General features: G+C 36.9%; 1 protein-coding gene and 1 pseudogene across 1 annotated transcript; one reads left to right on the forward strand and one right to left on the reverse strand.

The window, feature by feature from the left end:
* Nucleotides 1-1,884: 1,884 nt before the first annotated feature.
* On the forward strand, nucleotides 1,885-2,893 carry OR51T1 (olfactory receptor family 51 subfamily T member 1). The gene is given in 2 exon segments (XM_014841902.3): nucleotides 1,885-2,847; nucleotides 2,849-2,893. Coding segments are annotated over 2 exon segments (1,008 nt in total).
* A 6,338-nt stretch (nucleotides 2,894-9,231) lies between these two features.
* On the reverse strand, nucleotides 9,232-10,160 carry LOC106831696 (olfactory receptor 51A7-like; annotated as a pseudogene).
* Nucleotides 10,161-19,456: the final 9,296 nt, after the last annotated feature.

Here is a 19,456-nt window from a genome sequence, read left to right on the forward strand (position 1 = left end):
ATTCGTGTTTGTCAGATTGAGAAGAAGAAGAATGAATCAGAAATCTCAACAGCTTTTGGTTTTCTTATCTGGCTAGTCTTCCCTCATTTCCCCATAGTGTAATACCCTTTCATTAGTATTTTGCCTTGGCTTCTCACATTATTCGTTCCACTAGGCTGAGAGAGTTTTGAATGCAGAAACTGTTCTTTACTCATTTCTTTCTCTGTGGACGTCATCACAGTAACTGGCACTAAAATAGTCCTTTAGAGTCTGAGTAGTTGATTTAACTCAGCATGTTCATAATCCGTATTTCATTTGGCACTAGTTTTCCTGTTTCTTAGTGTTCTTTCTCAACCACATATAATAATATTAATTATTATAGCAGAAAAATCAACTAGCTTTTTTTTTTCCCTTTGGAGTGACAAGTGATTATTTTTATCCCTATCCTCAGTAGACTAGAGAAGGGGGAGACAATAACTAACAACCCTTCATGTTTATCCTTATATAGCAACTGGCAGAGTCTGGCACTGGAAAATCCTTTGTATCTACTCTGTCACCAGTGCAGAAAGGCTAGATTACTAAAAAATAAGAATACTCATGGCTGATCATATACACATGACAACTGGGATAGGTATATCATCCCTCATTAGTTCTTTTGATGACTAAATGTCCTAAGTAAAAATTTAAAAATCAAGAATGATGACATCAGCACTCAGTGAAAAAGTCCGGAATAGAATTGTAATGGTCCTCTTAAATTTAGATTCCAGATTCTGCCTCCCATATGACACCATCTCTGTTTTCTTTGCAGTGCCATTCTATGGACTTTCTCACGCAGTGAAGTACCTGATATTCCAATTTGTGATGTCACCTCAATGTGCCTGTCCCTGAGTGATTCTCTTTTAGCTGTTAGTCTCTATTTCTATCTTGTTCATGCTTTTTACAAAAACGATTTATCAAATGCCGCTGACTGCTTCCCAGGCCTTTCACATGGGTGTTTTGTCAAGTCTTACCTACTATGCCTAGATTAGGATGCCTAACATCCTGAATTTCAGAATATTGTTTGGATTTTTTTCATAAGATTCATTAGGGCACTCTACTCACAGTGAGTTAGTTCAAAGTCACATGCAAGATATCCATGGGAAGGATGAGAAACAAGTACCCCAATGTGTAAGATGGAGAAAAGGAGAACAAGACCCAGTTATTTCAGTAGACCTGGAAAAGTACACAGAGAAACAGAATTAGAGCACAAGATGAATCTAAGTCCCATACACATGTGGAGTGGGGAGCGGAGGAATTATAGGAACTATTCCATTATAGAAAAAGGAATAAAGAAACCCTGATACCAAAAGGAGACTCCTAACAATCTGCTAGAAGAGGGTGGCTAATGATTTGGGTACAAGAATAACTCTGAATACGATATCCCAGACCAACTTCTAGCAAGGACATCATGGAGTATGCCACCACAGGTGCCCAGTGGCTCTCTGATGCTTCTCCATTATTTCTGGAGAAACTTATATAGCTTGGAGACTTAATACAAAGACTCATTGGTTGTAATTATGATTGCTGTTGTTTTGTTGGTGTGGGTGCATGTATGTGACATAAGTCTATAAGCATTTCCTACTTCAAATCAGGACAAATCTGGGCAGTAGGGTGGGGATGGGCCTAGAGAGATTGATGGTTATAATAGAGAGAGGGAGAAAAATGGGGCCAGATTCTGACAAGAAAAATTCAAGATCCTGTAGAATTATGTGATAGGTACTATAATTACATTGGGGGTTTGGAATACAGAGAAAGAATTGTGTACTTTGGGAAGAGTTTATAAAAGAATTAGGGCTTGAAAAGAGGATCAAAATGACAATCACTATAGTTATTGTTTCTCTTTTCAGGGCTTGTCCTCAACCGACCATGGTAATTTACAATAACACCACATCCTCCTCCTCAAACTTCCTCCTCACTGCGTTCCCTGGGCTGGAACTTGCTCATGTCTGGATCTCCATCCCTGTCTGCTGTCTCTACACTGTCGCCCTCTTGGGAAACAGCATGATCCTGTTTGTCATCATTGTTGAGCGGAGTCTCCACAAGCCCATGTACTATTTCCTCTCCATGCTGTCAGCTGTCGATCTATGTCTGACCGTCTCGACCCTCCCCACTGTGCTTGGGGTTCTCTGGTTTCATGCCAGGGAGATCAGCTTTAAAGCTTGCCTCATTCAAATGTTTTTTGTACATAGCTTCTCCTTCCTGGAGTCCTCAGTGCTGGTAGCCATGGCCTTTGACCGCTTCATGGCTATTTGTAACCCACTGAAGTATGCCACTGTCCTCACAGATAAGATGATCATGATGATTGGATTGGTCATCTGCATGCGACAAGTAATTTTCATCTTTCCCATGACTCTAGCCTTGAAGAGTGTATCCTTTCATGGAGGCCAGGAACTTTCCCACCCATTTTGCTACCATTCAGACGTGATCAAATACACATATTCCAACCCCCGGATCAGTAGCTTTTTGGGCATGTTTCTTCAGCTCTACCTGACTGGCACTGACTTATTGTTCATTCTTTTTTCCTATGTCCTGATTCTGCGTACTGTCCTGAGCATTGTGGCCCCTAAGAAGCAACAAAAAGCTCTCAATACTTGTGTGTGTCATATCTGTGCTGTCACTGTTTTCTACGTGCCGATGATCAGCCTGTCCTTTACACACCGCCTCCTCAGCTCCACCCCAAGGGTGATCTGTAGTGTTTTGGCCAATATTTATTTGCTCTTACCACCTGTACTGAACCCTATCATTTATAGTTTGAAGACCAGGACGATCCGCCGGGCTGTGCTCCGGCTGTTCCAGTCTAAGTGTTCACGGGGCCCCAATGTGAAGGGATCTCAGAGGAGAGTGGGATGGAAGTGGAGAACTTGCTAGTACATAAATTGTATTTGAGTAGGAAAGGGATTTGAGTCCGTGTCATCCTTAGGCATTTTGGTTACTGAGGCAATTTCCATTAAATTGTAGGACAGGAAGAAGAGATTAATTTTTCCCCTAAGCTTGCCAAAGAATTTAAAAGAAACCCTACAATTCAAAACCAAATTAATTGTGTATATGTCCCTCAAAAATTTAAAACAATTACACGGACTTCTGTATGTACTGAAAGCACAATAAGATCATTTTATCCCAATTTAATCATCTGCTTACAAACAATAATTCTTAGACTAAAAATAAATGACAATAATTTTGTTTTTGCATTCAGCTGAACAAAATCATTTGTTTCTGTGGTCAAATTTCCCAGGGTGCAATGAAGATTTTTCCTTGAGCTGGTAAATGGCAAAGTTACACGTGTACGTAAAGGCACGCACATAGAAATTTGTAATTTAAACTAGGAAATTCTTGCACACTTGTTTCAGTTCCTATAGTCACCTCTAGAGAGCCCCGTGTCCTTACAGATGCACTCTCAGAACCTCTATCTTTTCTTTAATCCCTTTTCTCCTTAGCAAAAGTGAAACTTTCACAATTCCAATTGTGAATTTCACAATTCTATTAGTTATACCTCCAATGAGTCCAATATACAAATTCACATGCCACCTTTCGTTATTTTTCCCATTTCCTAGATATTCTAATACAGTTCTGATTCTCATTCCATAGCCCCTCTTTAGTGTCTGCTCTGTCTTAGGACTGCACCTTTTTTCTTTTTGCCCTCTTTTCTTGGATTGTTAATTTTCTACCTAGCTGTTAGGCAACGCAACCTTTTGGTATACTTCTCACTGTAGAAATGCACAGTGACTTTGACGCTTTTTAATAAGGAATCTTTGGATTACCTTGATTAACAACATTTGTTTTGTGAAGTAACCTCAGTATAAGGTTGATAGGATGTTGGGAGAATTCTCCTAACTTTTCTTTCACACGCAGAGTTATGAAACTTTTCTTCCACTTAGGATAATTGTTGTCCGAGAACAGTGGACCAGGAAGATATTCCAACCTGAGCCACATGTCTCCTCCCTCTACATCGACTTTCTACTGCTGGCAGACAAGGAATACCACTCCCAAACTCTGGTTTGTTTGCCTCAGCTTTCTGTTCTGCTCAAGCACTGACAACTTCATGACTCTGCTTTACCTGAAACCCATCCCCTTTTCTCTAATCATTAACACTGATTTCCATTTATCATCTATAGTTACAATTATTTGTACAACTTCTTTTTTATGCAGGATATTCAGGTGCTTTTGATATCTCCCTCGTGTTGCTTAAACATCACACAAGAGGGTGTCGAAATCAGTATTTTAAGAGGTAAAAAACCAGTGTGGGACTATCCAGAAAATAGTGCAATTGGAAATAAAGTTCAGTTTTTCAGAGTTCGAGGCCAGCGTTAAAGCAAGAACCTCTCTTGGCCTTATGCACTTTGTGGGAAGTCTTTGTATTCCATTATACCACCTTTCAGTATTTCAAATTTCAATTGTCCATCCTCATGTTGCTACCAAATAAATGTCCCTTTGATTCTATCCTTTTCAATGGGACAAAATATGGCTAACATACAAAAGTTTGAGTCCCAAGTGCACCTAGTTTCTAGATATCTTGTTTCAGAACAAGGATTAAGAATAGAAGACTTTTTCTTAGACAGACAGCATGTTAGTAAACCCAGAATAAAACAACCTTAAGGAAAGAGACTTAAGTAAGAGAATTTGTGAATTTAGGCAAAGATTTTAGATATGTTAATTTAGATAAGAATTGGAGGAATAGGAGTGGGGTAGAAAAAATTGTCAGACTTGAGTATATTAGAAGTGCCCGATGAGGTTACATGGTAATCTCTGGGGACTATGGGGAATGACATAAAATGCCAAACAATATTTTTCAATATTTATGTTTTTGAGCCCAGACGTTGCTGTGCCTAGTGATGGAAGAGAGCTTGTAAACAGCTAAGAAAGGCCAGTGGGGATGAAGAACCGTAAAATAGGAGAAAGAAAAGGTAATTTTCCTTAGAGAGCGTCACACTACAACAGAGACTCTGACCCCGAAATCAACCTGTGGCAGAGTAGACATCCCAGACCACGTCCTAATCTGACCATTCAAACTTTTCCTCGTTAGCTTTTACCAATATCAATGGCGCTTTCCTTGCTTCATTGGAAGATCTTTCTAAAAGTTTCCTTTGCAGCTCCACAACTCTATGCATAATCCATGAATTTAAAAACATCCGGAAACAGAGTTTTTTTGTTTTTTTTTTAATTTGATAAGTTTATTGCCAAAACTTATTGGCAACAAAAGCTAACCTGAACTAACGTGAATATATTTATGGTCGTTATTTATCGCACACTGAATGAATATTCACACATTTCACTTCAGAAATATAACTTTACTTGAATACAGTGTAATGCCTCAAGGGTTGTGGGGCTTTTATAAAGTATTAAAAATTTTCAATTCTAAAGATTTTAGATGAACAATTGTAGAAATGTGCAATCATTCTTCCAGTTTTATAATTGTCAGTATCTAAAGAAGTCAGCCATATGTGCGTTAATCTTTTATTACTCCAAACGTACTTTTCATATCTGGTTTAAAATGCCACTTGCCTTCTCAATACCAAACACATTTTCATCAGTGTACCTCATCCCTATGATAATTGTTAATAGGACGTGGATTTCTGTTTTGTTGTTATTTCAAGGAATGTATTTAATTATAATTATATAATTAACTATAAATGTCACACACATATATATACTATATATAATTACAATTTTTCAAATATATTGAGAAATTCAGAAAATATTAAAAGGATAACAAAAATCTTTCACAATCCTACTAATGAGAGATTTTATGATATATGACCTAATCTTTTTTAATAAGCTAACTTGCATGCACACACACATATATTTGTGAACTAAGATAATAATGTACACTCTATCATATATACTATTATTACAATTTGTTTGATATTATTCATTATTTTCTATTAAATTATATTTTATACTATAATTTACTTCCTCTAGGAAGCGCACCTTTGATTCTCTGCTAAAATGGGCAAGCTGCCATTCTTTTGTTTGTCCTTTCTCACACTCAAGCTTAAACTTACCACACTTTACTCAGTGGATTTAATTATTCATTTACTTGTTCTTCCATCAGCAGCCTGTAAGCTTCTTGGTTTATGTTTCATTTAATCCTAAACACCTAATACAGCACTTAGCAAATATCACCGAGTTGTTGATGCTGTGTTGCATAGGTGAATAATATTTAATAATATTTGTATATCACGGTTTATGTTACCATTTCCTGTTACTTGGCATTTCAGTAGTTTCCAGTATTTTTATCATAGAAAATAACCCTTGATATGTAGTTTGATAAGGACATACTTGATCACAACTCTGATTATGTTCTTAGTTTCCTAGAATATGAGTTATTAAATTTAGAAGGAAGCAAAATTATAGTCTAGTGTAGTGGATGGGGCTGTAGGCCCTGGAAACATATCGCCCAGATTTAGATTCAAGCTCGTAACACCTTATAGTTCTGTGTCCTTGAAAAAGTGGTTTAACTTCTAAAAGCTTTAACTTAATTCACAAAACAGAGGCATGTAATAAAATCTACCTTCCCATGTTCTTGCAAAAGTTAATGAAGTTAGTATAGATAAATATCTAGCCCGATATCTGGTACCCGGTAAGCACTGAATATACCTTATTGTTATTATCTTCTAAATTATAACTATTTAAATATTATTCGTATACCTAATAGCTTTTTAGTAAAAAAATGTAACACTTTTCCCTTCTGTTTTTAATATTTGTTATTTTCCTTGAAAATTGTTCCCATCTAGTGATGATTTAATTTATTTACTTATATTTAAATAGAATTTTAAATTATCTTTGAACTTAGTTCTTATTTTAGTTTATTTTTGTGTCTGATAACACATGATACACAAACATGGTTTTCTAAATAGGTAGTAATTTTTTCTACTAGTATCATTTATGTAATCTATTTTCAAAAATTTTGTAACCATGTATGATGACAGATGTTAACTAGACTTACTGTGGTAATCATTTTGCAATATATACACATATGGAATCATCATGCTGTAAAACTGAAATTAATATAACATTATATGTAGGTTATACCTCAATAAAAGAAAGCAAAATAAAAAAATGATATTTTAATGTTCCTTCATTGTATATTGTTATACCATGGATGGTATATTGCAGTGTGTTTATTATTTCTTCATTCTTCCCATTGATTTGTTGACCAGACTATACACAATTTTATAGCTATTTAATAAAAGTCAGTATCACATGGAGCTCATTATAGTTTCTATATATTTTTATCTTATATTTTCCAGTTTACTCTCATAAATCTATTTTTAGAATTATTTCAGTAAATTCTCAAAGAAATATTACTGGAAGCTTAATCGGCAATGCATTAAACCTGTATGATAATTGAGGAAAACAGAAAACTTTTAGCCTAGTCACTCTTATGATCCAGAAATGACATTTCTTGACATCTTAGACCTTGAACAGCTTCTTTCTGTGAAAGATTTAAATTTCTAAGTTGAGGGCAAATACTAAAAGGAGGATGAGTGTTTTTCTTGGTTCTTTCTTGACAACCTGTTTGCTTTTTTTTGTTAAATAAGATATGAGCTGTTTTCTCAGGACAGGTTCTTTGACTTAAAATTTCTGTTAATCCTTACCGATTTGGGCAATAGATTTGCTTTCATTCTAGATGTGTTGTGTGCTTGTAGTTTATCTTCATATCCTGAGTTATGAAAGGATTTTTTATTGGTGTTATGATTGTTTGTTTATTTTTCAAAATGAGTTGAGAAAGGTGTCAGATTACTATCCAGATGTCATTTATATACATTGTGTAATTACTGGAGATATGCCAATAAATTTGATGGATGCAATTATTTTAAGGAAACAAAATATAAGCAAGAGAGACAGACATGTGAATTCATAATTATAATATAATTGGAAACAACCTGGGAAGAGTCATGAAAGGTTGTTCCCCCCTCCATGATGAAGCTATGGCAGATAAATGGGGTCAGCCATTGAACAACAAAAACTCAGTTCAATTCACCTGGGGACAGAATATCTATAAGAATATTTAATATTCAGAGAATAACTCCTTCAAAATGGCTTTTTGAAACAGAAATAATAGTAATTATCTGTGAGTTCAACTCAGGCAGGATAACATTGAAGTTTATTAATAATAGTTTTCTCCCAATTCATAGTAAAAAATTGTTAAAGTTTGGTTGACTTATTCTAAATTTTATGTTTTATACCTTTGCTGCTAAGTACTCACAGATAAAAAATGAACATGAAACAAATGAATTTTACAGAAAATAATTTAAGATAGCCAATCATCTTTAGTTGCCTATTTATGTTTTCTAAACTTTTAGCTGAACTATATACACACGAATATGATTTTATGTTGCTTAATATATGGTCATTTTTCTGCTACTTTAAAATTATCTCTAGGTTATTTAGTGCAATTGAACATATCATAGTTCAAAATACTAAGTACCTATACAAGCAGGAGAGCCATTATTTTAGAACAAATATTTTAGAACAGTTAATCAAGAATATCAGTGCTTTAAAAATTACTGTACTACTAGCTTTCCTATTTCTTACCAATAGCAGAATTGTCCCTCTGTTCTCCTGTTATTAATTCTTGGAACCCTGTTGTAACATAAAGAGAAAATTTGGTCGGTCTAAAGAACATTATGTGAGAGTTTATTGTCATAATTCAAAGCTATGAGAGCTCTAAGGTAAGCAAAAATCACTGGCTGTCCTTATTTGATTGTTAAGGAAAGAGCAAACAGAGAAAATCTTTAACCAATTCACACTTGACAATAGACTCCTTTCACCTAAATTGAAAATCAAGAATTTGCATTAAATAGACTGAAGGCCCCTCAACAAATGCAACATGTCTGAAGGCTGCCTGAAAGAAAATCAATAACTGCATTGGGGTAACATCCTTTAACCTCCAGCTTCTTTAGTATGCATTCTCTATAAGGGGGCACAATCTCTACATTCATGTGTATTTATTTGTATGCTATAAACAGTGTAACTAGAATTGCATATTAGCATATTGATTCATGATTTTAGTAATGCAAAATTGTCCCATACACACCTCTCAATGCCCCTGTCTGTCCTAAATTCATAGACCTCAGTGTCCAGCCCATACGTTGTACTAATTATAAGGATGATTAAGAAATATAATAATGAAAATTCCATAACACTTTGCTTAGAAAGATATTATTTTATTCTCTGATCCTGGCTGATACTGCCTCACTTTTTCCAAAATATTTATTTTAGACCCGGTTTCCCCAGAACCTTCTCACGGATTTGTCACGTCTTCACACAGTACACAATGGGGTTCATCAGAGGTGGCACTAGCAAGAAAATGTCAGCAATGAGAATCATGGCCACTGGGGACTTGTGCTTGCCAAAGCGATGCATGGAGGCCAAAGCAATAATGGGCACATAGAAGATGAGCACAGCACAGATGTGGGAGACACAGGTATTTTGAGCCTCTCCTTATTGGATCCAATTCCCATCACAGTCTTCAGGATGAATACATAGGACACAGCAATGAATCCACTGTCTGACATCATACAGAGGGCAACAAAGAAACCATAGAAAAAGTTCATTGTGTTGTCAGAGCAGGCCAGCTTCATGACATCCTGATGGAGACAATAGGAGTGAGAAAGTAGGCTTTTCCTACAATACGTCAATCTTTTGAGGGTGAAAGGAAATGGGAGCACTAAAAGCACACTTTTAATGAGAAACACCAGGCCCATTTTGGCAACTCTGACATTGGTGAGGATAGAGCTGTACCTCAGAGGGTTGCGTATGGCCAAAAAGCGGTCAAAAGACATGACCAGGAGCACTGAGGACTCCATATCTGTGAAGCCATGGATAAAGAATTCTTGAGCAAAACAGGCATTTGGGGAAATTCCTGTAGCATTGAAAATAAAGATCCTCAGCATAGTGGGGAGGGATGAGAAGGACAGGCCCAGGTCAGAGACAGCCAACATGCAAAGAAAATAGTACACAGGTGCATGGAGTGAGGGCTCCACCCTGATCACAAAGAGGATGGTGCAATTGCCGAGGATGGCCACTAAATACGTGAGACAGATGGGGACAGAGATCCATATGTGAACATGCTCCAGTCCTGGGATTCCAATCAGGAAGAAGGTGGTGATTTCAATTTTAGAGGAATTGAGAGTGTGCATGATAAATCAGTTGGAAAGTATTTACTCCCAGACCTGAAATGACATTTTCAACATAGGTCTATTATACTCATCTCCCTCCTTTTAACAATTTTGTCTGAGACATAAACAAAGAAAATACAACTTTGAAAAACTTCTTATATCAAGAAATAAAAGAATGAGGAATTTGTTCCAAACAGACTATTGATAATAGAGTCAGATGTATTAATTGACAAGGAGAACTAGGAATATAGGTACTATCTTCACAATCCCATTACTCCATAAGGTCCCCAGGAAAAAGTACCCACATAAAGAGCAGTGACCTGCAAATAAATTCCCCTTTTACTATTAGGCTTTGCCCCTTCCCATCCCTAGTCCAGTGAAAACCTTTGTACAGTCAGGCTGAACTACAAGATAACTCTTTTTGCGTGGTCCAGAGTGAACGCAGAACTAAAAAAAAAAGAGAAACAAAGAAAAAGGCAGGATTTAGATTTTGAGAGAGCAGATAAGTAGTTTCTCCAATTTCTAGTCTTTTACTTCAAACATTTTCAGACCAGGCCTTGAGCTTCTAAAGCTGATTCTACTCACAAGTTCTCTACAGGAAGCAATATGAAAAAAGGACAGAAAATAAGGCATATGTGCTTGACAGTTAACCCTCTCTTATAGTTCAGTGAAAAATCCCATCTTGTATGGAAGCAGAAAAATGCAATCTTCTTGTACAGAGCATACTATGTCTGTAACTTTGCCACCTGCCATGGCTGGCCTGTAGTCCAGTTGACTAAGCCATTTTATATCTATGAGAGTCTGTGTTGGCATGTATAGGAAGTGCAAGAATCCTTTCTCTCTTACCATGCTGAAATATGGAGAGCACTCCTATGGATTATTCATTTTTAAGGTGTTGGTGTTGTCTGGATCCATTTTTTTTCTGATACTGTAAGATAAACAGCTGTCCTACGAATATAGAATTTTTTCACAGACAACTGAGTTAACTTGGTACATTTGAGAGTTTTCTCTTTCTTTATGGAATGCAGTTCATCAGTGGCAATGCAGTTCCAAGATTCATAGAGCAAATCAATTTCTCCTCTTTTTGCTTAGAGAAATTTAGGGAGAAGCTTGGGCTTTGTCAGAAGACTCTCTAGACTATTAGGAATCAGAAACACAAACTTTCCAACTAGTCCATCCTCCAGAATGACACACTAATGTGTTGTCATTAAGGACAAATCCTCTTCTAGGAGACCTGAGCTGGCTTCCTAAAAGGATAAAGCATTGGTTATGTCATGATCTGGGTATTGGCCACTCTCTCACTTCCAAAATCCCTAGGGTGACAGTATGCAAGGGTTCTTTAAGACAGTATTATTAGCTCTTTGTCAACTCTAATTAGGTCATCTCATGAGCATCTTCTCCTTGAAGTCTTCCCTCCTGATGACTTCAAGCAGAGTCTATGTTCCTCTACTATAACTTGCATTATAATTCTGTGATAGTACCGCAATGGTCCTATGATTTGTTGTTTACTTGTCTGCCTTCCACAGTAGGCAGTAAGTTCATTAAGATCACAGATCATGTCTCATGATCTTGACATTGTCAGCACCACACATAGTTCCCGGCAAATAGTACACATCCAAACATTATTAATCAGATCTCATTAAACTGAATTGATTTCCATTTAACTGAACTGATCTTGGGAATTATTTCCTCCTTCTGAGTAGGTATTTGAAGATTCTCTCCTTCTTTCAGAGCAGGCATTATCCATAAATTCTATGTGAAGATTTTCTCTGATTTGAGGATGTGGAAAGGTAAGTTTTTCACTTTGGCTGTCTCTGTCATTTCCCTGTAATCTAAGGATCACAATTAATTGTATATTTGCATTCTTACCGATATTAAAAACTATAACGAATACATAGTTACTCCACAGTTTTGATCCATTTCAATGTGAATCTTATGTTTATTAGTTGTTGATATAATTTTAGAAACTATTTCAATACATTATGACTAAAAGAGTTCTGAGACTCAGTTGCAACATGTGTATGTGGGGCCTTCCCGCACAACACCAAGCAATTTTCAGGACACTAGCAGGGTGTCCTAAAATTATCCAACTCAATTCTGATACTATCTAACCAGAGATAGCATCAGATCCCTCAGGTTAAGGGCTCGGTCCTGAGACTGCCACTGCCCCTTCTTCAGATGCCAATCACAAGTCCAGGATGTCTCTTGTGTTTCTGACCAACTAGCCACAGATGGGAGGGCCCCACAACCCCCTCCTTGGACTTTGGGAGCCAGTCACTAATCTGGGTTGTTACCTGTACTTCTGACTTCTGGCCATATATCAGAAGTTCCCACAACCCGCTCTGTGAGTTTGATGAATTTGCTACAGTGGCTCACAGAACCATATGATCGTGCTATTCCACTTCTGGGTATTTATTCATGGAACACAAAAACACTAAATCAATGAGATTTATGCATCCCTATGTTCTTTGCAGCATTATTCACAATAGCCAAGACTTGGAAACAACCTAAGTGCCCATGAATGGATGAAAGAATAAAAAAGATGTAGTATGTATGTATATATATATATATATATATGTATATATATATACACAATGGAATACTACTCAGCTGTAAAAAAGTATGAAATCTTGTCATTTACAACAATGTGGATGGCATTATGCTAAGTGAAATAAGTCAGATAGAGAAAGTCAAATAATGCATGATTTCACTTGTATGTAGGAAATAAAAATAGCAACAACAAATAAATGCATATACACAAGGAATAAATTGGTGGTTACAAAAGGGGAAGGTAGAGGGGGAGGGAAAAAGGGGTAAAATGGCACTTTTATGGTGATGGATGGCAATTAGACTTTGAGTGGTGAGCACAATGTAGTCATCACAGAAATCAAAATATAACGATATACACCTGAAATTTATATAATGTTGTAAACCAATGTTATCTCTATAAAAAATAAAGTCTCAGTAAGCAAAAAAAAAAAGAAAATGAAAAAAGATGGTGCTTAAGCTGAGAGGAGAAAAAAAGGAGGGGTAGACATTTAAAAAAAGGGATAAAAGAGAACATTGGGAACTATTACTAAGTGATAGACATTGTGTCAGACAAGTTTTACATGCAGATAGCTTTGCCTTCAAAATGTTTGCTCCAATTTTTTGTGAACTTCAAGATAAATATTTATCTGTGAAGTCTCATAGCATTACTGATGGACAGGAGACACTAAAATAATAGACTTACTCTGAGGATAAGAGACATAGTTGACAAAGCCCTGATCAGTCTGAAACATAATAATCCTCCTACTAGCAACAGTTATCCTCAAGAACCTCCCAATGCATTTGTTTCCCAAGTATAGTGTCTTATGTAGAGAAATCGCTCAAATATTTCTGAAGTAAATTGTCTTCAGAGAAAGTCCTAAATTTGATTACTAATAAGAACTAAGGGGGCCAGCCCGGCGGCCCAGCAGTTAAGTTCGCACATTCTGCTTCTTGGCTGCCTGGGGTTCGCCGTTTTGGATCCTGGGCGCAGACATGGCATAGCTTGGCAAAAGCCATGCTGTGGTAGGCGTCCCATGTATAAAGGAGAGGAAGATGGGCATGGATGTTAGCTCAGGGCCATTCTTCCTCAGCAAAAAGAGGAGGATTGGCAGCAGTTAGCTCAGGGCTAATCTTCCTCAAAGGAAAAAAAAAAAAGAACTAAAATGCAGGGATACTTTCTTTTCAGATGAATGATATTTTAAAATCTTTTTTTTTTTTTGTGGGAGGGGGTTGGTGAGGAAGACCGGCCCTGAGCTAACATCTGTGCCAGTCTGCCTCTATTTTATATGTGGGACACTGCCACATCATGGCTTGATGAGCAGTGTGCAAGTCCATGTCCAGCATCTGAACCTGCAAACCCCGGGTTGCCAAAGCCGAGTGCACAAGCTTAACCATTATGCCACTGGGTCAGCTCCTTAAAATCTTTATACATATCATTATATTTAATTATTAGAGCAACTCTATGAAGCAGGTACTATTATTCTTTCTGTTTTATAAATTAGGAAAGAAAGAAACAGCTAGTAAGAGATAGCAGTGGAATTCAAACTTCCATGTGTCTTATCCTCCTGCTGAATGCCAAGCATTACCTTACGCTCTTCTGTTTGTCACTTCCTTTCCAATCGCATATGATGCATTCGTCATAACTACATAATTCTCTGATCTCTGTTCCAATGTTCCTCCAATAACTCAAGACCATAATTCATCTGCTCTTTCTTCCAAGGCTAAAGCCCTCTCCTGATTCTGGTCTACTGGCTAAGACTGTGATATCCATGAGCTGACTTTTGGACCTGGGGTGTCTGCCTTCCTGTTCTTTGCTTAGACAGAGAGGTTTTACCATTTCATCAGACTCGTTTTCCTATTTCTCAGTCTCTGTCTCACATAGAGTTCTGACTCTATCTAGCAATTTGTCTAACTGTGGGTTAACAACTGGATGCTTTCTGAGATGAACCATAGGCAGGTGAAGTGAACAGTGCTAATGGATGGCTAAAAGGGGATTTAGTACATTTTTAATTTTCGTAGCTTCTCCAAATTTGTTAAACTCTCTTCTTGTCAGACAAACATAGGTCGAATAAAAACTCCTTCCATTCCTCATTCCTCCATTGCAATCTTTTTTTTTTTTTTTACCTCTAAGCCTCTCCTACATCAAAATTCCGGAGCTTCTCTACAGTCACCCTCATTCACAGTTCTCTCTAAGTCCTAATTCTTAGAGTATTCGTGTTTCAAACACACTTCAGGATACAAAGCCATATTATTGCACAATATTATGTTAGGGCCCTATTGCACTTACCATTTAACCACAGAGTGAAACAGAAATGTCTCAGGCTAGAGGCTTGTCAGCCTCAGTGTACCATCTGTTGACCAAGACCTTTACCTATAGATCACAGACTCTTTGAGCTGTCTTCTGAGTTGTTCACTCATGGGACACCAATTCTTCCAGCTCTGCTACCCTCTGTAAACAAATGATTTCCCTGAGAAATTTTTAAAAAATTCTCAGAGGAGGGCCTGGTTCAGGACCATAGTTTTAACTCATTGGTTTCCACAAGGCCATGAAAAGTTCAGTCTGGAATGTTCCATAGATTTTGGAGACCCAATTATATCAAGAGAGCCTGCCCTGGGGATTAGAGAAAGCAGTTGAGGCTACCAAGCAATCATTTAATTCCAAATTAGTTGATATATCGTTCTAGGTTCATCTTTTCTTTGTTTCCTCTTTTTTTCTGATAGTCAATGAAGGTGTTTTCCCTTTCTTTATTATCGAAATGTAATTTACATGTAGTAAGATGCAGAAATCTGAAATGTACGACCATCTCCACGTACACCCAAGTAACACTCAGAGAAGTGCTAAAATTCCCAGATCTGATTGTGAATTTATTTTTCTTTTTAGTTTCTTTGTGTACTTTGAAGCTTTTCTATCACATGTATAAATATTAAGGTTGTTATGACTTCTTGATGAATTGACCCTTTTATCATTGCAAAATATCTTCTTCTTTCTTAGTTATAACTTGTTTTAAAGTACATGTGCTCTGATAATAATAATAATATGGCCTCATTCACCTATATTGGTATATATAACATATCTTTTCTATCTTTTTATTCTTAAGCCATCTGTGTCTTTATATTTCAAGTTCAACTCTTGTAATTAGCATATTTTTTAATCCAGGGTGACAATTGCTGTTTTGTAATTGGGGCCTTTAAGCAATTATATTTAATGTAATTATTAATACATTTATCTATAATTGTTTTATTTGTTCCCTCAATGTCCCGTCTGCTTTCTCTTCTCTATTTTACAGTTACTTACTTATTTGAATCTTTAAATCAAATCAATTCAAATATGTTTCAGTATTCCATTTTATTTCTTCAACTGGCTCTTTGGCTAAATCTTTAGGTTTTGCTTTTTGTAGTCACTCCTTGAATGATGGCATACAACTTTAACTTATCAGAGTCCACCATAAATTAATATTATACTTTTGCATAGGTAACATAAGAAACTTTAACAGTATATTTCCATTTATCTCATTCTGAATCTGTATGCAATTATTGCCAAGTACATATTTCTACCTATGTTATGAATCTCTCAATTGTAATGCTTTTAAAAGTAAATTATCCTTTCCAGCAATTAAGAAAAAGTAAAAAATACATTTACTCACATATTCACCCATTTTAGCATTCTTCATTCTTTTTTTTTTATCTGAGTTTTCACCTTGTATTATTTTACATTAGTCCAGAAAACTTCCTTTAGCAGGTCTCATGGTTATGAATTTTTTAAGATTTTGTGTATCTGTAAATGTACATATTTTGCTTCCGTTTTGAAACATAATTTTGGCAAATACTGAATGCTAGGTTGACAAATTTTCTTTTCAGTACTTTTAAAATGTAATTCCATAGTCTTCAGTCTTACCACTGTTCACCATTTTCCTCTATATGTATTGCCTTTTGTTCTCTGTCTGCCTTTAACGGATCTCTCATTTTCTTCAGGACTTGATCATGATACATCTGAGTTTGATTTTCTTTGTATTTATTCTGCTTTGTATTTGCTGCTGTGGGTCTCTTCTCAAAGACGAAGGGCCCATTCCTCTCAGGATTTCAGGTTATTATGACTTTCTTGCACCTACTCTTTTATTACCATGGGAAAATTATGACTTTTATTCCATCCAGGACTTCCTCTTTTTCATGGAAATTAATGTATTTCATAGTTTTCCACATTCTAGTTAGGGAGAGAAGTCTTTGAATTGTATTATTAAAAATAAAGAGAAAATAGATATTTCTGTTATTATTACTATTCGTTATTTATCTGCCTCAAAAATGTCTATGGGCATGTTCTCTAACATATAAAAGACACTTGCTTATCTCTTCTATAAAGAAGAAACTCCAAAACCTTTCTCTCCCAGACATTATTAGTTTGAATCTGCTATTTAAGGTAAGATTTATTAAAGAATGGACTTTAGATGAAGATCTGCCTGAAAGATGTCTTTTTTTGTTCTTTCTGTGTGTGTGTGTGTGTGTACACTTTCAGTAAAAACACCTGTAAAGGTGTGGAGGAATCTTGGTTGCTTAGAAGGATAGTTTACATTCAAAGCAGTTGCAATGGAGGCCTCTGTTAATCCTACAGAAAACTCTGACATTAGAATAGCTCTTCGGAGTTATCTCAAACTAAGTCAAAGAGGCAAATTCCATGTACCCCTGCATCAGCCAGTCACTAAATGAGGTCCCCCCACCACCCAGGGGCATAACTTGAGTGAGGCAGCTTCATTTGGATCAGAAAAATTCCAGAAGGACTCAGCTATATTCCAATAGCATCCACCGCTCCTGGAAGCACGGGAATGACTATCTCAGCTCTGAAATAGGGCTGGGGAGATTCACTGCAGCACTTATGATAGCCCACCCTAGCTCCACTCATATCAAGTGTTACAAGTAGAAAATTCACCCAATCTTGGAATAACTCCTGCAGTGTTTGGTGTGATTCATTTGCCTGAGGAAACATGTATATAGAAAGTTAGTGAATAAATGACAACAGACGCTACTCACTGCAGGTGTTCTTGAAGCCTCAACTGTTCTTTTCATCTCCCACCTCTACCACCCATTCTAAATTCCCCTCCCTCCCAGCTAGTACCTTTACTGTCTAAGTGTATTTCATGATAGGGTGACCCAGATTCTTATTTCTAAAGGGTATGAACCTGTGGACACCATTCCCTTCTCAGCATAAGGCTGCTACACTTTTTCATTTATCACCAAAATTTGGCAGGGCAGTACCAAGAGACAACCAGTCAACCACTTGGGTACTGAACATTTTCTTCCATCCCCCCATTGTTTGGTAGCATCTTTATTTTTACCTGATAACCAGGGGTTGATTACCCCGGCAGTTTAATGACTTCTTTCCTTACCTGCCAGTCTTTGGGCTTGAGGAGATCAAAGTTACTTGGCAGACGCTATAACTTAATTTTTTTTTTTTAGGAAGATTAGCCCTGAGCTAACATCTGCTGCCAATCCTCCTGTTTTTGCTGAGGAAGACTGGCCCTAAGCTAACATCCATGCCCATCTTCCTCTACTTTGTATGTGGGACGCCTACCACAGCATGGCTTGCCAAGCGGTGCCCTGTCCACACCTGGGATCCGAACCCGCAAACCCCAGGCCGCAGAAGCAGAATGTGCGCACTTAACCGCTGCGCCACCATGCCAGCCCTTATCACTTAAATTTTAATTGGACCCTTACTATCCCTTACCCTGGCAATAAGGACCTGTAGCTCAACAAAACCTAAATTATAAGACTGGAAGAAAAGTTTCCAAGTAGGTCACTGGAAGTGATGGTAAGTGGGTCCACTCTGGTTTTTCACATCTTTGTTCCCAGATACATGTATGCTAATTATAGGGGCACAGCTCCGTATAATGATTGTTGATGTAGTGTGTAAACTACATCTGGAATATGTTGTCCTATCCTCACAGAAGATCATCTATAAGGTGGTGACTCAGCGGCACCTATTCTATTTCTGTACCAGCTTGAAAGCTTTTGGATGGTGTAGTATGTATTAGGATCATGGTCATGTGTCTACTTTTATAATCATTTGCTCTAAAAATGTATCTCTTTGTATGAAGTAATGTTATATGAGACCCTGTGCTGGTGGTTCAAACACTGCAAGCCGTAGGATACTAGGCTGGCCATAGTCTTGCAAGAAAAAGGGCAAATTCATACCCATTATATGTATCAATTCCTGTCAAGTTGATTTGCTGCCCCTTCCAGGGTATCACGTTCCATCATTGGCTTATTTCTATTCAAGGGATGATGTTACATTAAGTGCTTAACATTGTGCTTTATGACTGCCAGGTTTATATTTGATAGAAACTGAAGTTTGATCAGCCTTGTAGAGTAGAAGCCTATGCTGTGCATCCACGAACAGTATCTAATTCTGACACTATAGCTACCTCATTTAGGATCCCATTGTGCCAGCACTGGGGTTGCTTATGTTAGAAGCTAGCTGCTATTACTTGTCAGATCCATTCTGTGTACTTGGTTGTTTAGGTCACCTTCCATGATGTAAAGACCCAGATGAGCATTGATCTGTAGCATTTAGAGATATAGAACATTTTCATCATGACAAAATCTTCTTCATCACAGTTGCAGTTAATCACTGATTTACTTTCTGTCATTATAGATTATATTTGAGATTTCTAAAGTTCATATAAATTGAATTATACACTGTGTAATCTTTGGTGTCTGACTACTTCCACTCAGCATCAGATTTTGAAAATTCATCCATATTGTTGCGTGCATTAGCAAGTCATTCTTCTATGTTATTG

Source organism: Equus asinus, chromosome 20 (assembly GCF_041296235.1).
Source record: "Equus asinus isolate D_3611 breed Donkey chromosome 20, EquAss-T2T_v2, whole genome shotgun sequence".
Lineage (NCBI taxonomy): Eukaryota > Metazoa > Chordata > Mammalia > Perissodactyla > Equidae > Equus > Equus asinus.